The sequence below is a fragment of the Melanerpes formicivorus genome, unplaced genomic scaffold (assembly GCF_026170545.1).
Source record: "Melanerpes formicivorus ecotype bairdi unplaced genomic scaffold, bMelFor1.0.p_v2 SCAF_15, whole genome shotgun sequence".
Classification (NCBI taxonomy): Eukaryota; Metazoa; Chordata; class Aves; order Piciformes; family Picidae; genus Melanerpes; species Melanerpes formicivorus.
This window is the reverse complement of record NW_027142367.1, coordinates 16,836,395-16,859,490: the sequence shown is the minus strand read 5'-3', so window position 1 is coordinate 16,859,490 and position 23,096 is coordinate 16,836,395. Positions and strand designations below refer to the sequence as shown.

General features: G+C 48.5%; 1 protein-coding gene across 2 annotated transcripts; it reads left to right on the top strand.

Annotated features, from left to right (window-relative positions):
• Window positions 1-10,863: 10,863 nt before the first annotated feature.
• CBLN2 (cerebellin 2 precursor) lies at window positions 10,864-17,671 on the top strand. Of its 2 annotated transcripts, none has more exons than XM_068147691.1 (3): window positions 10,864-11,525; window positions 13,746-13,865; window positions 14,278-17,663. In XM_068147691.1, exons 1-3 carry the CDS (start codon window positions 11,205-11,207, stop codon window positions 14,473-14,475), a joined length of 639 nt encoding a protein of 212 aa, XP_068003792.1. In that variant the 5' UTR covers window positions 10,864-11,204; the 3' UTR covers window positions 14,476-17,663. The 2 variants fall into 2 exon arrangements, with proteins under 2 accessions (XP_068003792.1, XP_068003791.1); XM_068147690.1 differs by having other exon boundaries at window positions 11,144-11,525; window positions 15,471-17,671.
• The last annotated feature ends 5,425 nt before the right edge of the window (window positions 17,672-23,096 follow it).

Here is a 23,096-nt window from a genome sequence, read left to right as displayed (position 1 = left end):
CAGCTTTGGCAGCTGCTTGACGTACAAACTTCTTCTGGTAGCAAAAATGTTTCCCATGTAGTTCCTCAGGACTGCAGAAGAGATTTGAAATTCCATTCCAGAAGATTCTCAGGTGGCCAAGAAGGCCAACAGCAGTTGTGGCCTGGATCTGCAATGGTGTGGCCAGAAGGATGATGGCAGTGATCGTCCCCCTGTACTCAGCACTGGTGAAGCCTCACCTCAAATCCTGGGTTCAGTTTGGGGACCCTCACTCCAAGAAGGACATTGAGGGGGTTGGAGCATGGCCAGAGAAGGGTAACAAAGCTGGGAAAGGGTCTGGAGAACAGGGCTGGTGAGGAGCAGCTGAGGGACCTGGGCATATGTAGTCTGGAGAAGAGGAGGTTGAAGGGAGACCTCATTGCTCTCTACAGCACCCTGAGAGGAGACTGGAGTGAGGATTGGGTCAGTCTCTTCTTCCTAGTATCTGGATGAGAAGAAATGGTCTGAAATTGTGCCAGGAGAGGGTTAGGTTGGACATGAGGAACAATTTCTGTGCTGCAGAAGTGGTCAGGGATTGGAACAGGCTGCCCAGGGAGGTGATGGAGTCCACATCCCTGGAGGTGTTCAAGAAACCTGTGTCCATGTCACATGGGGACATGGTTTAGTGGCCATGGTAGTGTTAGGTCAGGGATTGGACCTGATGATCTTCAGGCACATGGTTTAATGCCCGTGGTGGTATTAAGTTGATGGTTGGACTTGATGATCTTAAGGGATGTGGTTTAATGGCCATGGTGGTGTTAAATTCATGGTTGGACTTGATCTTAGAGGTCTTTTCCAACCCAAACAATTCTGTGATTCTATGACTCAATGATCTTTACAGGTCCCTTCCGACCTGAAATACTCCATGTATGAGAAAGAAAGTGGCTGGCTTGACTCTTTGGCTCTATTTGCCTTTGTAATGGTCACTATTTACATGGCTGACCCTGCATTATTCTCACAGCTGTAACCTCCTTTGCATTCTTCTGCTCTCTGTGGAAGGCCTTCACACTCAACACTTTAACCAGTGCCTAGCAGCAGGCACAAAAGTACCAACTTTTATCAGTCAATTATCAATGCTATTTTCCCTCCCCCAGAGAAGCAGATAAAGAGGAGCAGCAAAAAGGTGCAATATTATGATTTCCCCACCCCCATTGCTATTCTAGAAGTGCATTCAAAGAAGCATTTATAAAAGAGATCAAACAAATTGACAACATGTAATCAGCTTACACTGAATTAGATTACCTAGGTTCACCAGGCTCTAGAATGAGGTCATTAGCAGATAATTAGATACTGTTTGCAGGGGTTAAAAACAAATTAATATGATTTAATGACTCTATGGGGGTGGGGAGGAAGGAAGATTTAGAAGGTGTACAAAGCACATTAACAAATATGATCTAATGGACTGCACAAATGATTGCCTTTTAGCCCAGGTTTATCACATGAATCATAGATCTTTGCTTCTTTTCCTTCTGATTCACTTTGTTTCTCCTCCTAGAACCCCAAGAGACTTTATTTTCATCTTTCATGCCACCTAAAATGGGTTTGAGAAACCTAAACAATGTCCTAAACAATATTACCCTTAGCAAAGTCAAATGTGTTTCTTAAACCAGAGCTGCTGCCCTGCTGCAGGGACTCTGAATTAGATCAGGTTGCCCAGAGCCCTGTCAAATATCCTCTGGGATGGGACCTCAACTACCTCCCTGGGCAACCTGTTCTAGTGTTCCACTACCTTCATGGTAAAGAACTTAAAACTTCAGGAAGGAATTCTTGACATTGAGGGTGGGGAGACACTGGAACACATTGTCCAGGGAGGCTGTGGATGCCCCCTCCCTGGAGGTGTTCAAAGCTAGGTTGGATGAGACCTTGAGCAACCTGGGCTAGTGGAAGGTGTCCCTGCCCATGGCAGGGAGTTGGAACTAGATGATCTTTAAGGTCTCTTGCAACCCAAACCATTCTGTGAATCTATGAATCCACTCACCTCAGTACACAGGATTTGGGTCTCTGTCTTGTCTTTGATATCTGATAAGCTCAGGCATGGCTGCGTTCCTGTTCTCAGTCATATGTCCTTTTTCTCTGTCAAGCAGAAGCAGCCATTTTTGTTTTGCTTTGCTTTGGAGGAAAGTTCTACATGGCTAAAAGTGTGGGAGCAGCTTAACCACATCTGTCACTGGCACAGGCTGTAAACAATAGCAAAGAGTTTCATTTGGTCTTGGGTAGTGACAGTTGCAGAGATGCCAGCTGCTTTGCAGTCACTGCAAACCCCATCTCCAGAATCACTGGCTGCCTTTTTCTACACAACAGAGATGACATCTGAAAGGTATCTTGGTGGCACAACAGTCTCTGCAGAGCTGCAATGAGATCCTTTTTGTCACCACCATGACAAAGCATTTCAAAACAGCAGTGATACTGATTCACAGCCACACAGTCATGAAAAAGAAATGCTACCAAATGATGTTGGCAGTTGTTTCCACCCCCCTGTGCTGTGGTTCCAGGCATACATAGTTTTAAGGACATAAAAAGCAAAGCACAGTGGGGACTGTTCATGTGCCTCAAGTAAATCACAGATTAATGTCTGTGGGCCTGGGACTTCCAGGTCAGGCTATTCATGGAATGCTTTGGGCTGGAAGGGAACTTTAAAGATCATCCAGTTCATGGGCAGGGACACTTTCCACTGGACCAGGTTGTGGGCAAAGAACAACAGGTGGAACACAGGAAGTTCCACCTCAACATGAGGAGAAACTTCTTTGGCATGAGGGTACTGGAGGCCTGGAGCAGGCTGCCCAGAGAGGTTGTGGAGTATCCTTCTCTGGAGAGCTTCCAACCCCACCTGGATGTGTTCCTGTGTGATCTGCCCTGGGTCATCCTGCTCTGGCAGGGGGGTTGGACTGGATAATCTCTGGAGTTCCCTTCCAGCCCCTCACATTCTGTGGTTCTTTCTGAAGGTGGTGAATTAAGCATAGTGTATGGTTAAATCATTGGGGAGGTACAGAAAACTGAACTTCCTCTACACCAGATTATATTTGAAAGGTATGCTTGTAAAGACAGAGGGCTCAGAAGTATTAAATCCCATTTGTCTCAAATTAACAGTAATTATTCTTCTTTTTTTTTCCCTCAAAAGGCACCTAATCCATGAAGGCTGTGTTTAGCAATTTAAATAGCTGCTTATTTAATATGCAAGAACTCAGTCTCCTGAACCTTGGCTGATAGAGACAGGCTGAGAGAGTTGGGGTTGTTCAGTTTGGAGAAGAGAAGGCTCCGAGGAAACCTTATTGTGGCCTTCCAGTATCTGAAGGGGGCTACAAGAAAGCTGGGGAGGAACGACTTAGGATGTCAGGTAGTGATAGGACTTGGGGGAATGTAGCAAAACTAGAAGTGGGTAGATTCAGATTGGATGTTAGAAAGAAGTTCTTGCCTGTGAGGGTGGTGAGACACTGAACAGGTTGCCCAGGGAGGTGGTGGAAGCCTCACCCCTGGAGGTTTTTAAGGCCAGGCTGGATGAGGCCTTGAGCAGCTTGGACTGGTGTGAGGTGTCCCTGCCCATGTCAGGAAGGTTGGAACTGGATGATCCTTGAGCTCCTTCCAACCCTGACAATTGTATGATTCTATTATTGTGGAAATGTGTTTTTTGTGTCCCTGTCACAAACTTGTCCTAACATTAGGGGGTAAACAAAAGCATATTTCACATCAAGTGAACATTTCTTCTTTCCTCTGTACTCAGATAGGTACCATTGACACAAAACATGCAAATACTTGTGAAACCGTTTCAGGAACAGCTCTGTAAGGATTTTCTGTTGGAATTGTGTCCCCTTTTGTTAGGCATTGATGTAAATAATGCATGGGGAAACACTTGGGAGCTGCTGATCCAAACACCTTTGCGTTGATAAGTTGATGTAGTAGATGCGACAAAAAAGCCTTTCCCCTTGAAGCTCTTGGCTTCGATGAGTTCAAGGTGACTTCTAGCTTAGGGAAGGCTCCAAAGAAAGGAGGTGGTTTCATTTGTAGCACTCCCACCCCATTGAGTTCAAGGTGTGCCTGGGAGGAATGTTTGTATTCCTAACAGTCTGAGCAAAGTGAAAGACAAATGGCATGAGCATGGCTGCACTCAAGAAAGAGAAACCAGCTGCAACCAAGAAAGAGGGCTGAAAATACTGGACCTGATTAGTTGCTTTGGAAGCCACTCCCGAACTGTGAACTGCATTCCCCTGGGTTAATAATTCCCAAAATCTGTATCTTTCAGCCTTGCCTCTTACAAAAGGAAGGAAAGGTGCAGAAATAATTCCACCAGCTACAGAACTCCATCAAGGCTGCAAGTTCATGCCCATTAAGGACAGAATTTAACTAGAAGCAATGCATGGAGCTAAATTCTCATAACCACTGCAAAGAAACAAATATTGTTTTGCCATTCATAGAATGTTAGGGGCTGGAAGGGACCTCAGAAGACCATCCAGTATGATGAAGAGGTTATCCATTTATGAATATGAAATATTAATATAGTATTTGTATTAATTATAAGAATTATTAATAACCGACAAATCACTAATTTATATACATGTTCTAGTGCACGATCGTGAAATACACTCCATAAGTGGTTTAGTATTACAATTAGAACTCAATTGGAATATTTACACACTCACTTTCTATTTATATAACACAGGGTGCAATTCTGCCGCTTGGCCACTAGAGTGCGACATAACGTAGCGCGGGCGCTTGCTGGCTCTATCCAGCGAATGTTTCTACGCGTCAGAGGTTACTGCTAGACGCGGATGCTTTGAACTGAATGTTAGCGAGTGGAAAGCACGTGGGAGATACTTTGTATCTGTTGTTTGTGGCAAGGCTGCGTTCCGGCAGACTACTGTCGCTGGCCTGGTTCCTAGGCTGGCCTGGACGGTGGCGATGGGTGGCTCTCTCCGCGGTAGCAGAGAGGAGATGGAACCTGGGCTTAGCTGGTAAGCAGGTTCCCTTGCAGGACTCGGCAGGTTCCCTCCAGACGATAGGGAGTGGTCCTGTGGAGTCGGCCCGACAGGGCCGATAGGCTGGTGGGGCTGGTGGAGCTGGGATTGTTTAGCCTGGAGAAGAGGAGGCTCAGGGGTGACCTCATTGCCCTCTACAACTACCTGAAAGGTGGTTGTAGCTGGGAAGGGTTCGGTCTCTTCTCCCAGGTGACCAGCACCAGAACAAGGGGACACAGTCTCAAGCTGCGCCAGGGGAGGTTTAGACTCGAGGTGAGGAGGAAGCTCTTCACCGAGCGAGTCATTCGTCATTGGAACGGGTTGCCTGGGGAGGTGGTTGAGTCGCCATCCCTGGAGGCGTTCAAGAGGAGATTGGACGTGGCACTTGGTGCCATGGTCTAGTCATGGGGTCTGTGTTGATAGGTTGGACTTGATGATCCTCGAGGCTCTTTCCAACCTACGTTATACTGTGATACTGTGATACTGGTCCTGGCGACAGCTCCCGATAGGCGGGCTCAGAGGCTTCCAATCTGGCACAGTAGCAGATGGGGTTGGACCCAGCAGGGTTGGCCCTGCTGCAATGGGTCTCAGGGCTGATGTGAAGAGCCCAGGGGAAGAAGTGTGGCTGTATGGAGCGGCGGCTTCCCATTTACTTGGCTTAAAGGAGCAGCGCGACCCTCTGAAAGCGGTCCCAGCTTCGGAGCAATGCTCCGGGTTTCCCTGAGGTTCACAGGGCAGGGAGTGTCAGCAGTAACGACTCCTCTCCTGCGACGGCGGGGTTATGCAGGCATGCGATCCTGCTTTCCGATCTGACGCACAGGGTCAGTCTGGTGCTTAAGGCTAAATCCTTTTGCCTGACAGATGGGCAGATCTTACCCTCAGGGGTCCAGTCCTCCGGAGGCAGGGTGGGCTCTCCCGGTCGATGAGACCGGCTGTAATGACGCTGGAGCTTCTCAGGCTCAGCAAAGGCCCCTCCTCTGGAGATGATTCTCAGGGCTAAGGCTCAACAGGCCTGCATGGATGCTGGCTTCTCATCGTCATGCAGAGGCTACTAGTTTGCTTGCATATATGAGAGAGAAGACTTATAGCAATGAGCTCAATGGCAGAGGCTATGGCACAAGCTTTGTCTCTCTCAAGCAAGGAGAGACAGCAAAGGAAAGAGGGGGCAACTTGTTTACCAACTGTGGCACTACTTATAGGTTCCTTGAGGCTGGATTTGACCAATGGGCACTCTTGCAAACAACTGGCTTTAGTCTATGGGAAATGTGAAGCTAGAATTATGCCCATGCTTAGTATTCGCACGAGCATCCCATGCGCTGGATGTGTGCAGTGGGCCGTGCTGGCCTGGCCAATGCCTTGGTCTTTGTTTCCCTCATGAAGAGGGGCAACTTGTCCACATGCTGGGACAAGATTCAATATCTGGGCATAACGTGCCTTCACCACATCCAGTCCAACTTCCCTGCCAGAGCAGGATCACCTAGAACAGATCACACAGGAGCACATTCAGGTGGGTTTTGAATATCTCCAGAGTTGGAGATTCCACAGTGCCTCTGGGCAGCCTGTTCCAGTGTTCTGTCACCCTCACAGTGAAAAAATTCTTCCTTGTGTTTCCATGCAACTTCCTATGCCTCAACTTCCACCATTGCTCCTTGTGCAGTCATTGGGCATCACCGAGCAGAGCCTGGCTCCATCCTCTTGGCACTTACCCTTTACATCTTTATAAATATGAATGAGCTCACCCCTTAGTTTCCTTTTCTCCAAGCTGAAGACCCCCAGCTCTCTCAGTCTCTCATCATAACAAAGATGTTCCACTCCCTTCATTGTTTTTGTGGCTCTGCGATGGACTCTTTCAAGCACTTCCCTGAGGTCTTTCTTGAACTGAGAGGTCCAGGACTGGACACAATATTCCAGATGTGGCCTCACCAGGGCAGAGCAGAGGGGAAGGAGAACCTCTCTCACCCTACTGACCACAGCCCTTTTAATTCACCCCAGAGTGACCACCAGAGCACATTGCTGATTCATGGTCAACCTTCCATGCACTAGGATGCTGAGGTACTTTTCCCCTTCACTGCTCTCCAGCAGGTCAGTCCCCAACCTATAATGCTCCATGGGGTTGTTCTTTCCCAGGTTCATTCCCATTCATGCTGGACTGATTTATACCGACAGTTCTTCTGCCAGTCAGCTGCCTAAGGGGAAAAAGGGGGTTGGACTCATTTGGGATTCATTTCTTGTATTAAAAAGGAGGCAATGTTTCCTCTGTTTCCCTGTGGCTGCATGTTGGTTTTAAGGGCTTTTCAGTCCCCTTAAGCTCTCGTGCTTTTCCTTCTTGAAAGGAGCAGGCAGAGGTGGTGACATTGCCACCATTCCTTCACCACTGGGCCTAACGCTGTGTGTCACAGAAAACAAAGAGCAAATATTTGGCCCTGCTTTCCTGCCTTGTTTATACGCCAGCCATAATCATTGAGTGGTGTGCTCTAAAGAGAAATAACAGCAGCTCCCCAGTGTGCCAGACCCATCCAGACTGACTGTTGATGTCTTCTGGAGGAATTTCTGTGCTCCTTTCCACTGTCTTGCAGTATAGGTGCGTCCTTAACAGCCACCAATTGTTTCTTGCTCTGATTTCTGATACATTTAATGCTCTTCACTTTTCATCTTTCTGCTCTCATCCCTTCATGCTTGAATTCAGTAGAAAAGACCATTAAGCAGGAGGTGTTTCAGGCTTAGTATGAAATTCTTATTTGAAATAAGGAGCTATAGGTTAGGAATTCCCTGCACACTGCTTAGCTGCGATTTCAGGGCATGATTAATTTCAAATCATGAGGCAGACACCCGCAGGGGTTCCTTCCTTGTGCTTAGAGCAGAAGATTGAAACAAAGGAGTGCTCATTCATAAATGAGATGGTGGTAATTCTGCTGTGGAGATGTACCTGCAAATTGTTCTCCATATCAAGAGCCACCATCTAGATTGATGTGTAGCATTCATGTACCTTCCAGATGCCAAAGTCTGAGTATCAGGATCTGGTGAGCCCTCTCCTGGAGTACTGTGCCCACCTATGGAACCTGCAACACAAGCGAGATATGGACCTGATGGAATGGGTCCAGAGGAGGGCCATAAAGCTGATCAGAAAGCTGGAGAGCCTCTGCTATGTGGGCAGGCTGAGAGAGTTGGGACTGTTCAGCCTGAAGAAGAGAAGACTCCAGGGAGACCTCAAAGATGCATTTCAGTATCTACAGGTGACCTACAGACAGGCTGGGGAGGAACTGCTCAGAAGGGCCTGTGGGGATAGGGTGAGGGACAATGGTTTAAAACTGGAGCAGGGGAGATTTAGGTTGGGCATCAGGAGGAAGTTTTGCACAGTGAGGGTGGGGGGACCCTGAAACAGGCTGCCCAGGGATGTGGAGACAGAGACATTCAAGCTCAGCCTTGCTGTGTCCCTGTGCAGCCTGCTCTGGTTGGAGGTGTCCCTGCTGCCTGCAGGGGGGTTGGCCAAGATGCCCTTTGAGGGTCCCTTCCAACCCAATGCAATCTGTGAATCTTTAGGAAAATGTCAAGTGCAACAGCAAACCGATTTAAGAGGGAGAGAAGCACATTGAACCCCACTGCTTTTTCACAGTGTTTCCCTGCCAGAGCTTCTCGTTCCCCTCCCTTGCACTCCCTAACCTCTCAGCAGCAGCCACAGGAGTCGAGATACGTGAAACACTCCTACCCGGTAATAGCTGATGATAACCTTTACTGTGACAGACATCATCACCATCATCACCACTGCTCTGTAAGCCAGGAAGGACCCGCCGGTGCAGCGTGCCCGGACTCTGCAGGTAGCGAGAAGGGGCTGCCACTCAAATCCTCAGCCTGACGCTCTGCCCTTTGGGATTTTTTCCCTCCTGCCCCTGCGGGAGTGCGGGTCTACCTCCCTCCCTGTCTCTATCCCTTCCCCTCCTCCCGCTCGGCCCCCGCCGCCCCGCCTGCCTGGCCCGCAGCACTGAGGCCGCGCTGCCCCGCACCGCCGCCAGGTGGCAGCCGCAGCCCGCTCTTTGCGCCCCATGGCGTGCAGAGCCGGGCGCGGTTCGCGGAGCTGCTGTGGTGCGGGGAGCGGATCCCGGGTCCCGGGCTGGGAGAGGCCCAGGGAACGGGTGTGGGTTGGGAAGGAGTCCTGGGGTGGGAGCGGGTCTCGGGCTTGGGACTGTGTGCGGGTCGGGAGCGGATCGTAGCCAGGAGCTGTCTGGGAGCAGATGCGGGTGTGGGAGTGGAGCAGGTCTGGGAGCGGTGTAGGTCTGGGAGTGGGTGCGGGTCTGGGAGCGGTACAGGTCTGGGAGTGGAGACACCCTGGTAAAGAAAACGTTTAATAAAGGGGAGAGCCGGCGTCGAGTGCTGGGCGCCGAGGTGTGGGAGTGCGGGCATGGGATCGCTGTGTGGTGCACAGTCTGGCGGGCTGAAGTGCCCCCAAAATAGAGAGTCCTTTTTGGTGATTGTTACCATTATTATTATTATTATTATTATTATTGATATGATCAGTATTGAAGCTGGTCAATCACAAATCGCTTCCAGTGAGTGATGGTCGGCTGCAGCAGTGGGCCCGTAAGCGCTCATGTGTCAGTAGCATGTTTGCACCGGGGCGACTCTGCCCGACGGGTTTAAGTAAAAGTAACGGGGAGGTGGAGGGGACACGGCTTTTCCCTGCCGCTTCGGTGGGAGCCCCGCTCCTCGCCGCGACTGCCCGCAGTGTGCCGGGGGGTGCAGGGTGCCTGGCTGGGCCAGGGAGGGGCTGAAGCGCAGGGCTGTGGGGGGTGCCGGGGCTCCGCTCTGCTGCCGGCGGCTGAATCCCCGAGGGGTGAGTGTGTGTGCGTGTGTGAGCAAGGGAGGAGGGAGGAAGCGGGGTGGTGGTAGCGGCTGAGGGGGGTGGGGGTGGAGGGGGGGTGGGGGGGGAGAGACGGGGACGATTATTGGCAATGGGCGGGAGAGAAAGAGGCGACTCCTGTTTCCTTTTCTTTCTGCCAGCGCAATCTCGGATCATTTTCTCTAAGCAATACAAGTTCACGGACGAGCTACCTCGCCATCCCTCCTCACCCGTCATGGACTTCCCAGGTAAAAAAGGCTGTTCCGGCTGTTCCTTTTGCGAAATACCATTTTAAAGGATAGCAATAACAAGACGCAGGGGTAGGGCAGCGGTAGAGATGTCTCGGGGGGGAGGTGTAGGGGGGAAATCTCCCGAGAAGCGAGATCTCAGGGTGTTCTGGTAAGCAGGAGAAAACTGAGAGGCAACTTCCCAGGGACATGCCGGGTGAGGTTTTGCCTCCTGCGATGTGTGTTCATGCCTGGGTGGGGAGCCGGGCGATGCCTGAGCCCGCCGCTTCCTTCCATGCAGTTTAGGGACTCGCCGGAACGGACGGCGGAGGAGATAACCGGTCCTGAGGGACCGAGGGTTGGGAAATGTAAGCCTGTGCCCGAGCTCAGCAGCCCACGGGTAGGGAGGAGGACGGCGGCGGCGGCTTCCGACGCCCGGCCGGGCAAGTGCCGCTATCTCCGGGGTGCACCGACTCCCCGCGAACCCTCGGGACAGTGGGGCAGCTCCAGCGAAATGGAGAGTTACCTATAATAAAATAAAATCTCCTTCCGTGGTGGCCGGGGCGTTAGGAGACCGACATAAACCTGGCTCGTAGACGCCGTATAAAGCAGAGCCGTGGGAGCCAACCGGGATTTGGAATCCCCGTCGGTTCTGGGGAGGGAAAGGGACTGTCCGAGGCGCCCACGGGGTGCTCCACCCTGGGTTCAGGGGTGAAATCTGTCGTGTTACCTCCTCCCTCCGTCTCAAAGTACGGCTCGGGCTGCCCCGCAGTCCGAGGAAGGGAGAACGAGAAGAGAGGAGACGCTAGACAGAGAGGTCTCTCCCGAACGCGTTGTGCCGGCTGGGGCGGGGGACCTCTCGCCGGGGTTCGCCCGGCTCCCGCCTGCCCGCTTCTCTGCCTCACCGCCGCCTTTGCTTTTGCCAGGCTGCTGCGCGCCGCCTGCCCTCTGAGGAGGCTCCTTCGCCCCGCGCGGAGGAGGAGGCGGCGGCGGCGAAGGAGGAGAAGGGGAGGAAAGCGCGGCCCCAGCCGCCGCTGCCCAGCCGCCGTCCCGCAGAGCGCTGGCCGCAGGGAGCGGCGGCGGCAGCAGGCGCTCAGCCCCCTCCGCCTCCCCGCGGCCGCCCGTCCGCCCGGCGCGGCGGCGGCGAGCCGGCTCGGCGGCGGTCCGGCGGTGGGCATGGGGCGGCGGCGGCGGGGGGCGCTGCCGGAGCCGGCGGGCGGCTGCTGCTGCTGCCTGGCGGCGGCGCTGCCACTACTGCTGCTGCTTCTGCCCGCCGGGTGCTCGGTGCTGGCACAGAACGACACGGAGCCCATCGTCCTGGAAGGGAAGTGCCTGGTGGTGTGCGACTCCAGCCCCTCGGCCGACGGCGCCATCACCTCCTCCCTGGGGATTTCGGTGCGCTCGGGCAGCGCCAAGGTGGCCTTCTCGGCCACTCGTAGCACCAACCACGAGCCCTCTGAGATGAGCAACCGCACCATGACCATCTACTTCGACCAGGTCAGCCGCAGCCTGTCTTGCCTTCGTTGCCCCCTACCCCCTCGCCGGCCGGCCCCTCATCCACCTGCTCGGGCAGGCATCCTCGACTCGTAGGCCCCCGTGACCCTACGCTTATTCTCCCTTTCCATTTTGTAATCCTGACCCTCTCGCTCAACAGCAAGTTTGCAACTCAACTCCCAAGAAACACTTTGGGAAGTTCTTTTTAGGTGGTTGCGGGGCTTTCCTGGGATGGTAAACTAGGTTGGTAAAGGAGGGGCGCTGACTACTTTTCCGGTCCCATCATCTCTAAGCAAAGGGCTTTAAGTTGCGAGGTTGTGCCTGGGACGCTTGCGGTGTCGCCTTGCAGCCGAGGATTGCCCCGGGCAGTCAGGGACGACCCGGAGGGGAAAGATGCGTGTCCTCCCTCCGGTGCTCCGTCGGAAACGTTTAAATTCAGGACAAGGAGAGAACAGAGATTTACCTTTGGGGAATCGCCGGATCTGCCTGTTCCGAGCGTATTTGGCAATGTTACAATATCTCTCGGGGCGCGGGGGGGATGCTGAGGGGATTCCCTGCGTTATCAAATGAAGCGGACGATGTGCCCAGTGGGTTATAATGGAATGGTGCTGTCCCGCACCGGGCAGAGCGGCCGGGCCAGCCTGGGTGTCCTGCTTCTTCCCCACCGCATCGTTTGCCTCCCGGAGCCCAAGCCCTGTCTTTCCACTTGGTTTTTTTTGGGGGAGGGATGAAATTTAATTTTGCTCTGCTGCCTGAAATTCATGAAGTAGTATTGCAGAGTCAGCCAAAATTAGCACATGCAAACGGGTTTTGATGGGGTTTTTAGTTTGTTTGGGTTTGGTTTTTGTTTGATGTTGGTTGATTATTGTGTTATTTTTTTTCCCACTGTATGTATGTCTAGCTGTCATTCATCTCTGTACCTCTCCCTTCTATCGAGTTTGCTCAGCTATTCCTAACCTACAAGATCTCCTAAAGTCAGATCAGTAGAGGGGGAAAAAACCCCAACACCCAGAGCTTGCTGAATTCATGTACAGCACATTTATCTCTCTATATATTTAATATACACACGCTTTACTCCACAATGCTTAGTGGTCAGAATTTGAAGGCATTCTTCCCTCTGTGCTCCCACAATAGCAGACAACCCCCCCCCCCTCCCCTTCTCCGCCTTTCTTGCAAACAAAAGGATTTGGCTCTTTGGTAGGAAAGACTCTGGACTTATCTTTTGATGTGGGTTGTTTGTTTGTTTTAATTTCCTCCTGCTTTGTGTTTTCCATCATTAAAGCAGAGACTATAGCCTGCAAAACAGTGTGGCTTGGCTGGGCGCAGCAGGGCAGTCAGCTCACTGCATGAGCTTACCACCGCCCCTGGTTTTTTTCTTTTTCCTCCCTTATCTTTTGAGGCCAAATCAGGCTGCTGGTTGCTGGAGCCTGGAAAGGGAGTGAGCAAAAGAGTCTGGGTCTGATCCTTGTCAAATCAGCAGGCTCTGCACTATCCCCTTTCCTCTGTCGGGGAAGGATGTGGCCACCGCTTCCGAGTGAGGCTTTTCACATCTGCTGCAGGGCTCAACTCTCTCTTTTTTCTTGGTGTCAAAAGGCGTTGAGGTCTATTAGGAATTCAGTCTGTGTGGGTGAGGGGGAGCAGGCCCTCTTCAGCCACCTGGGGAGGATGCAGGGCGGGTGACACAGCCCTCCAGAGGGACAGCCAGGCATGAGCTGGCAGGGGTTGCTGTTGCTGAGCATCCTCTCTCCTCCTCCCCTCTCTGCAGTACAATTTGAGTTCTATAGCCTATGAAACTTGAGGGCAGGTCTCATTTCAGTAGTGCTGGCTCAACCCCAGACATTCACATCATGAATTGATGAGTTTTGGGGTTTGTTTTTTTATCCACTCACTTCTTTCCCCTCCCTCCTTTCCTTCCCTCCACCTCCCCCCACCCTCCCTGCTTCTGACACCTGCACGGACACTTGCACTTCATCTGGTAGGCTTTGGAGATGATTTTTGCTTAACTAAATAATTTTATGAACTGCAATGCTTTATAAATGCCTCTGTAACTCCCCTCCTTTCCCCTGCAGTGCACTTCTAATTGTGCTGCAAATGCCATTTCCAGCAGGCTTTATACTGGGCAATGGAGCTCAGGTCAGATTTTCACTGGTACTTTTCTAAGGTGGGGTCTGATTTCTCTCTCTCTCTTCTTTTCTTTGTTTTGTTTATTTGTTTACTTTCCAGGTATTAGTTAACATTGGCAACCATTTTGACCTTACTTCCAGTATATTTGTAGCACCAAGAAAAGGGATCTATAGTTTCAGTTTCCACGTGGTCAAGGTCTATAACAGACAAACCATCCAGGTGGGTTGTGATGTAAAGGCTCTGTCTTTCCTTATTTATGTTTTTCTCCCCAAATGCCCGTTCCTAGACATTAAAGTGCATTTACAAAGTGAAAGATGAGGCTGTAGGGTTATTTTAGTTCAAAGAGCCTGTTAAGCATGACAGAAATAATTTGTTGCTTTAGCTTAATGCATTCCTGTGTGGGCTACCCGGGGAAATCCTGCTTTGGCAGGGGAGATAGACTGGATGATCTCTGGGAGTCTCTCCCAACTTCTAACGTTCTGTGATTCTATGATTCTATTCTATGACAATTCAACCCTCTTTCTAACCTGCACACAACTCTAGTGATGTGCACAGGATAAAGAAAAGTACAAAATGTCATTGAGAGTGTGAAGGAAGCTCAGATTCTCTCTCTTTGCCCCCTTTCTTTCAGGTGAGTTTAATGCAAAACGGCTACCCAGTGATTTCAGCTTTTGCAGGGGATCAGGATGTCACCAGAGAAGCAGCCAGCAACGGGGTCTTGCTCCACATGGAAAGAGAAGACAAAGTGCATCTCAAACTGGAAAGGGGCAACCTCATGGGAGGGTGGAAATACTCAACCTTTTCCGGCTTCTTAGTCTTTCCACTATAAAAGAAAGCCGAATGGGTGACAGAGCCGTGAGCCGGAGCGAGGATTCAACCATTCCTGACACCCTGAACTTGGCAGCAGATGACAATATTTCCAGTCACCCCCCCTCAAGACTGTCACGGTAGAAGGAAGATCATCTTCTCCACTCCCAACATTTGCTTTGAGTATTGACAATTCCTCGGGAGCCTGCGCCTCTAATTAGTTTTAGATGACCGTGATCTTTAGAAGACATGAAACTATCGACCTGAGCAATTTGTACCTGTGATTGTAAAGTCAATTTTTGGATTTTATTGTTGGCATCGTTGACTTTCTTCTATTTTTCATTTTTATATATCCCCCCCACCCCCTCCCTCAATAATCCCCCCTCCCAGCCTTTCTTGACCCAATGAGACAACCAACTTGGACCAGGCAATCTCTTTGGCAAAGGCTCACTGCAGAGCCAGAAGAACGAAGTCTTCTTTCCAAGCTTTGATTTCTTTTTTCCCTTTATTTTTTTTTTTGGGTGTTGTGTAGCCTTAAAGGAAAACAAAAAAAGAAAAACAAATGAAAACAAAGAAAAAAACCCCACCAAAACACCAAGAAAAAGAAGAAAAAAAACACCCCAATGGCTTCAGACTCAGTCCTGTATTTTCCTGGGGGAGGGGGATTCTGAACATTGCTGTGTCAAGAAGTGCTTTATCCAGTGAAGCAAAATTTGCACGATTGGAACCTTCTTTGTTTTGTGTTTGTTGGTGTTTTTCATCGACTTTTTGCCTTTTTTTCCTGATTTTTTTTGTTTGTTTGTTTGTGGTTTTTATTATTTTCTCTTTTTTTCCCTTTGGTTTGTGTGTGCTAAAAAAAATAAAAATAAATAAATATGTAAAGCTAGATTGATCAATAAGACAAAAAAAAAAACCAACCCCAAACCAAACAGAACCAAGCACATGTTTACCCTGTAGCTCTAAGTCAAGCTAACCAAGTGAACAATTCTGTCTGCACTTTCCATCTTGTCTTTATAGACCCTATTTAAAGAGAGAAAGAAAGACCCAAGAGAGCTACAGGATCCTTCAATTACAATCTGGAAACTGGTAAAGGACCTGACATTTCTGAATTGTCCTGACCTTTCCTAGAAGCAACAATGGGAGGCTTTGAATATCTTCTCTGACCATACCCTAAAATATATCCTTTTCTTTGCATTACTTGAGTGTATTTTGGGTGCTTTTATCTGGTATTTATTTGATGTATTTGTCCACTGACGCTTGGGAATGCGCTGTGGGAGCACAAAGAGATGGCAGAGCAAACTCTTCCAAATTCAGTAAGACCATCTCCACTTTACCTGTCTGTGGCAAGCACTGGAGGAGCTGCCTGTAGCATCTTTGACGGCCTTTGGGAGAGGGGCCTTAGAGGATCCACCAACGCACCACAAGGTGCGCGGGCGCCGCGCGCTTGTCTGCCGCGCCCTCCCCGGAGCTGATGGCTTCAGAGCTCTGTGGCTGGACTGACATTGACATTGGAGCTTAAGAAAAGTCATTGCCCCAGTTGACAAGAGGTGAAACATCAGGCCCATGTCACATTTTTTGCCTCATTCTCAATAAAATGATCTTGTTTCCTCCCTTTCTGTTTTAAACAAAGCGCATTAGGCGGCGTGCTGAGGAAAAGTGGCGCTGGAGGAGATCCAGGAGGAAAGTTTCTGGGTTTTGATGTGATTTCTGACTTTGATTTCCTTTGAAAGGGTTCATCTTGCTCTCCATCCCACCAGGGTGGGTGTGTATAAGAATTTATTTTTGTCAGATTTACTCTTCTGTCACAAACAAATGATAGTGCAAAAGGGATTTGCAGCTGAAGGGGTGGGAGCTACATCGTGTTTCTGAATTCCGGTGGATGTGTCATTGTCACTGTAAATTTCTCATTAAAGGGACAAAGTCAATTAAAATCATATATTCTTTAAAAAAATATATATATATATCCCTTTATCTGTGTTGCTTGTGATACCTCAGGTGGCTAAACCAGAAGCCAGTTTAATATTGAATGTTCCGTTTTCTTTGCTGTCTTTACCGTCGGTTTGTTTTGGCAGCTCCTGAAATAAGGGGTTCAGCTTCAGGTGTTGTTTACTTTTTAATGGGTTGCATTTTCTACTTTCCCCTTGTGCGTTGTGTCTGCAATATTGCCAGCTGCAAAAATATCACAGGGCTGCGTTTAAAGTGCGTGAAAGAAAACCTGAGTCAGCAGCAGCCTTTATTAAAACATACCCAACAAAAAAATTAGTTACGAGAGCAGTTCTCTGAAGGGTGGATATTGTCAAACTGCTTTTAAATCTCACCTTTTTTGTCTTGAGAACTTGATCAGCTCTCTGGAGAGACAAGACACCAAGGTAGATTCAAGCCCCCAGGATTTCACTTTTCATTACATTTCCTCAGCCTTACTTGAAATTTTGCCTGTAGTGATAATCACTTTTCAGCTGTCCCATTTATTTGAGTTCCTCTGGCTTGGGTAAGGCAGTGACACCTTGGTTCTGGTTCTCTCCTAAGCCAAATGAGGCCAATGAGAAGTTTTGGGTTTGTTTTTTTTTCCCCTGGACATATTCTTGGGATTTTCTTCAGCCACTGAAGCTGCAGAATCAAACTTCCCCACTTTCAAGTTCAGTAATTTTGGCCATGATTATTATATAAATAGGTTAGAATGTAAAGGTTTCTGATGTGCTGCCTCTCTCCCCCTTTTCCTGCTAAGCTGTGGAGTTTAGGACTAAGCAGTTAAGTTAATGGGAAGTGGGCAGTAAATTCTTATTGTGCACTAATTTCAACTATGGTGCTTTAATTTTTGTTAAGGTTCTTTGCAATATTTATTCCCTTTCCCCTGTTACTGAGCTGTGTATCTGAGTTTGAGAAAGTGCAATCTACTCCTCACTGGAATCAGTGGGCTTTTGGATGTAAGGTGTGGGTAATGATGATGTATCTTGTGTTTGAAGGGGGAAAATGTGCAATATAAGCACCATCAAATGCAACAAGAAATGTGATGTGAGGCCACTTAAAGGATCCTCCCAGCAGACTAAGAGTATGTTTATCTAAAGGAATTTCTATGAATAAATGGATTGGGTATCATTGAGAGTTGGTGTAAATTTGATGCTGAGGGCACTATCAGAGTTAGTAAGTGTGGTGGTGAAGCAGGCCAGAGTCATGATAATGGCCCTGGTACCTGTGGGAGTGATAACTTGCAGTGACAGGAAGAGAAGGAGTGGACTGAAGCTTAAGGAGGGAAGATTGAGACTGGACTTTAGGAAGAAATTCTTGATAGTGAGGGTGGTGAGACACTGGAACAGGTTGCTCAGGGAGGCTGTGGATGCTCCCTCCCTGGAGGTGTTCAAAGACAGGTTGGATGAGGCCTTGAGCAACCTGGGTTGGTGGGAGGTGTCCCTGCTCATGACAGGGGCTTGGAACTGGATGATCTTCGAGGTCCTTCCAACCTCAAACCATTCTATGAACCTATGAACTCAATATTCATTCCAAGAGTTTTCAGCCCTGCTCATGAGCTGCTGTGTAGCACCGTGATGAGATATTGCTATGAAAATGCTGAGTGACTCTCTCCTTTGCTGGGAGCAATCTTCAACTGGCTATTTTTTTTTTACCAACTGGTTTAGTGCTTCTTCACCTTGCCTTTGGCAGGGCAGGAGCCAAGCCCTGCATTAGGAATGATAAATGGCTCCTCATATGCTTTGTTGCCTTCCTCTGGGCTTTTGAGTTCTATATCCATGGTTCGAGCACGGTCTTGCAACATCCCCTGTGCTCTTAGCTTCCCCTTGAGGAAGTGGCTGTGATGGATGTGCAGTGCCCTTCATTACTGGTCAGCATCTTGCAAGCTGGATCTGTTTATTTGGGATAGGAAGAGGAGGGAGGTGGAGACATCCACCTAGGGAGTTGTTTAGAAGTTACCATTGTGCTTGTTGGCTGTGACTCTTTTGACTTTCAAAAAGGACATTTGGGGCTTTTATTGATCAAGCTTGTGTCTTGCATAACCTTTGTCAAAGCAAAAGATGGGCTGAAAGGGCTTGGTTCCTGGTGGAGTTAATTCAGAAACAGCTGAAAGTGGTTTCATGTCCTTGTTGTGTGACATCCGTTTCTGGACTAGGCAGGGTCCAAGACAACATAATAATGAATAGTCTGCTTTAATGCAGCATTAACCTGCACCCAAAATCAGTGTCCTCAATACAATGCATAGTCTTCATAGGTAATGACTTTATCAGCTAAAGTCCATTAAACACTTAGCTATAACTAAAGAAAAGGCAATTTGATTCACTTGTTTCCATTCACTGTTGAAAGGCCAAGGAGTGTCTTTGAGGGAATTCGTAGTTTCAGGGTTCAGAGTTCATGGATTCATAGAATGGTTTGGGTTGGAGGGATCTTCAAGATCATTCAGTTCCAACCTCACTGTCATGGGCAGGGACACCTTCCTCTAGACCAGGTTGCTCAAGGTCTCATCCAATCTGGCCTTGAACACCTTGTGGTAATTGCATTACCCCCAGCTCAGGACAGACCAGAGGTGAGGCTTGTGAGGAGGTGATCTTTATCAGCTTTTTGTCTCTGGTGCCCCTCAGTCTAATGTCCTTTTGCCTGCTTGAAGAACCAACTCATTGAGCAATTGACCACAGCCAAACCAAGAGGAATATAAATGGAGTTCTGCTGTGGAGCAGCCTTTGCAGCTGGGAAATTCTCCCCTTTAGAATGGACCCTAAGGACCATCACACCCCCTCCCCCTTGGTGAGTACATCCTGGGTGCCTGTGAGAGACCTTCCTTTCGTGAGTGAGCTTAGTGTACATTTTGGGTCATCTCTCCAAACAGTTTAATAGCTTAATTAGTTGTGCCACAGGATTTTCCCACCTGACATCCAAATCTGAGAGAGAGAGTAGATTTAATTTTAACCAGTCAGTGGCTGTCAGCCCTCTGTTTTGTTTGTCTCCTTCACAGCACACCTTCAGGGAGGGGGCATCCACAACCTCCCTGGGCAACCTGTGAGGGTGGGCAACCACCCTCACTGTCGAGAATTTCTTCCTAATCTCCATCCTCAATCTGCCATCCTTTCCTTTTCGTCCTGATGACACGTTGTCTTCAACACTTGCTCCAGGGTCATGTTTGATGAGGTGAGTTATGCCCAGAAGTTCTTACGAGGGTGGTGAGACTCTAGAACAGACTGCCCAGGGAGGCTGTGGATGCCTTCTCCCTGGAGGTGTTCAAGGCCAGGCCGGATGAGGGTTGGAGCAGCTGAGTCTAGTTGAGAGGTGTCCCTGGGCATGGTGGGATGCCCTGTCCCTGGGCAGGTAAGCTCTGAGGTCCCTTCCAACCTGAGCCAATCTAGGATTTTATGAACTGTATCCTGCATACCCAATTTCTTACTAGGTAATACACCTCAAAGCATTTTATTAGTGCCCTCTATTCTTCATCAGCAAAAGAAAAGTGCCTGACTGATAGGCTCTCTGAAGACCATGGACCACAAGGAACATGAATGGTGGCCAGGCAAGATATGCAGAATCAAATAGGGACAGAGATGAGTTCTGCATTGAAAGAGAAAAAAAATAAATCTATATCAACCACAAATGAAGGTTGTACTGAAAAATGTTCTAAACAATAAGTAGTAAATAAACTAATAACAATTAACCTATCTATGGCTTTTAAGCTATGACTGAATCTATGAATTAATAAGTCTGTAAATCAATCAATAAATATAAATCTAAAAATCAAGTTTTGAAGCTAATACTGCTGGTTGCTCTCTATCCCATTGCTATAATGAAGTATTGTTTTAGCTATGGGAATGTACAAAGGAATTGGACCTATTTAGTGAGATCAGTTAAAAGACTCTTGTTCAGAGCATCCATATAATGACTCAATAGACACAAAGTTGCCTAGGGAGGTTGTGGATGTCTGCTCCCTGGGAGTGTTCAAGGCCAGGCTGGATGAGACCTTGAGCAGCTGAGTCTAATCAACTAACCCATGCAACCAAGCACCCTGTCAAGTCTCCTCCTGAACACCTCCAGGGATGGCGATTCCACCACCTCCCCGGGCAGCCCATTCCAGTGGGCAATCACTCTCTCTGTGTAAAACTTCCTCCTGACCTCCAGCCTGAACCTCCCCTGGCGCAGCCTGAGACTGTGTCCTCTTGTTCTGGTGCTGGTTGCCTGGGAGAAGAGACCAACCTCTGCCTGTCTACAACCCCGATTAGGTGGTGTTGCATGATAGGTTGGACGCGATGATCTTGAAGGTCTTTTCCAGCCTGGTCTGGTTCGGTTCTATCCTATCCTATCCTATCCTATCCTATCCTATCCTATCCTATCCTATCCTATCCTATCCTATCCTATCCTATCCTATCCTATCCTATCCTATCCTATCCTATCCTATCCTATCCTATCCTATTCTATTCTATTCTATTCTATTCTATTCTATTCTATCCTATCCTATCCTATCCTATCCTGTCCTATCCTATCCTATCCTATCCTATTCTATTCTATTCATCAAGAGGTGTCCCTTGCCTACGGTGCAGGCATTGGAACCGGATGATCTCTAAGGTCCTTGCCAACCCAAACCATTCTATGACTTTATGATAGGTTCACTAATTAATAATCAGTATGTAAGATTCTCTTTGCAATTAATTAATTGTAATGAATGGGAAGTACATCTTTGAACTGCTTGATTTCTCTGTGTGAACACACACCGACGTGTATCTCCGTACATGTGCCTGTAAAGCACCCTTAGCTAGGAACCGATGGACAGAGAGATGACTTCTTCATGAATCATGGAATAGTTTAGGCTGGGAGAAACACTAGAGATATCTAATCCAATCTCCCTGCAGTGGGCATGTACACCTCTTGACTAGACTCAGCTGCTCAAAGCCTTATCCAGCCTGGCCTTGAACATCTCCAGGGAGAGGGCAACCACAACCTCTCTGGACCATCCATTCCAGAGTCTTGCCACCCTGGTAGTGAAGAATTTCTTCCTAAGATCCAATCTAAACCTATTCTCCTTCAATTTAAATCAATTTCCCCTTGTTCTGTTGCTGGACAGTCTTGTAAAAAGTCCCTCTGCAGCCTTCCTGGAGGATCTTTCCTGTATTGGAGGGCAGCGCTAAGGTCCCTCTGGAGTCTTCTCCATGCTGAACAACCCCAACTCCCTCAGCCTATCCTCGCAGCAGAACTGTTTCAACCCCGTGATCCTCTGGACTTGTTCCAATAGATCTGTGTCCCTCTTACAGTGGGGACACCAGAACTGGATGTAGTATTCGAGGTGGGGGTCACGAGAGCGGAGCAAAGGACTCCTCTCTTGCCCTGTTGGCCACACTCCTCTGGCTGCAGCCCATATAATTTGGCCTTCCTTTCTCCAAAGCATTAGCCCAAGAAATTAATTGCTATTTTTATTACCATTCTAAACCTTACACCCCGAAGTACACAAAATGATAATCAACAGCAGTATATATATATATACTCTAGGACTTCAAGCTCTTTCTCCATGGAGCTGCTTTCCAGCAGGATGAGCTGGCAGGAAAGAGAACAGAACCCAGTGAAAGCAGGGTTTGGAAGGGGCTGTTAAGAGGGCTAAAAATTATTTGACATAATGATAGGGTATGAGGAAAGAAAATCAGTGGTAAAATATGGGCCAGTACTGAAATACTGCAGCAAGAGCCAGGGATTGGATGATTTTATTGTTTTCCAAACATTGGAAAAGATTTACAGAATGAGAGGCTTGGGGCAAAAGTTGTCATAAAATGCAGAGAAAGAGAATAAAAGAAACCAAACGAGAGTGAGCAAAGTTGCAAGGAAATGCAGAGAAGAAAGAGAATAAAAGAGACCCAAAGAGAGTGAACCAAGTTGTAACAAAATGCAGAGAAGAAAGAGAATAAAAGAAGCCAAAAGAGAGTGAACAAGGGAGCAAATGAATGGGGTTTCAGAGCCTACTGTAATGCATCAGAAGTTGGTATAGGGAAAGAATCTCTAAATTCATGCAATTAAATTCGAAATCTGGTGAGATAAGAGCATCCCAGAGATGTTAGATGCAGCCTGAGGTGACAGTGGAAGAGCATGGCAAAAAGAATAGCTTTTACAGGTGGCTTTGAAGCTGGAAGGGAAAATAAAATCAGTTCACACAAAAGGTTAAAGATGGAAAGTGTGTGTGCTTGTCTCAAAATGATGGGACAGGATTCCAAGCAATTCCTCAGTTTTCTTTCCTTGCTTCTCTTTATTTCAGGGGGTTTTGTACCCTCTTGTTTTTGATAACAACCTTTCCAGCTGTGCTAGTTCTTGTGACTCACCAGTCCTGCCAGCAGGAGTAATGCCCTCCCAGCAATGTCCCTGGGAAGTTAGGGGTGCAATCTTTCCTGAGAATGGGGTTGTTTTCCTAACCCATCCCAAAATCTCACCAGACTTATGCTGGGGCAGCCAGCCTGCTCCTTTCCCCTTGTTTCCCTGGGCTAGGCACAGAGTCCACCTATGGGATCCTCAACACAAGAGAGACATGGAGCTGCTGGAAAGGGGGCAGAGGAGGGCCACAAAGAGGATCAGAAGGCAGGAGAACCTCTTCTCTGGGGAAAGGCTGAAAGATTTGTGGCTGTCCAGCCTGAAGAAGAGGTGAGCTTACAACCACATTTCAATATCTGTAGGGGACCTACA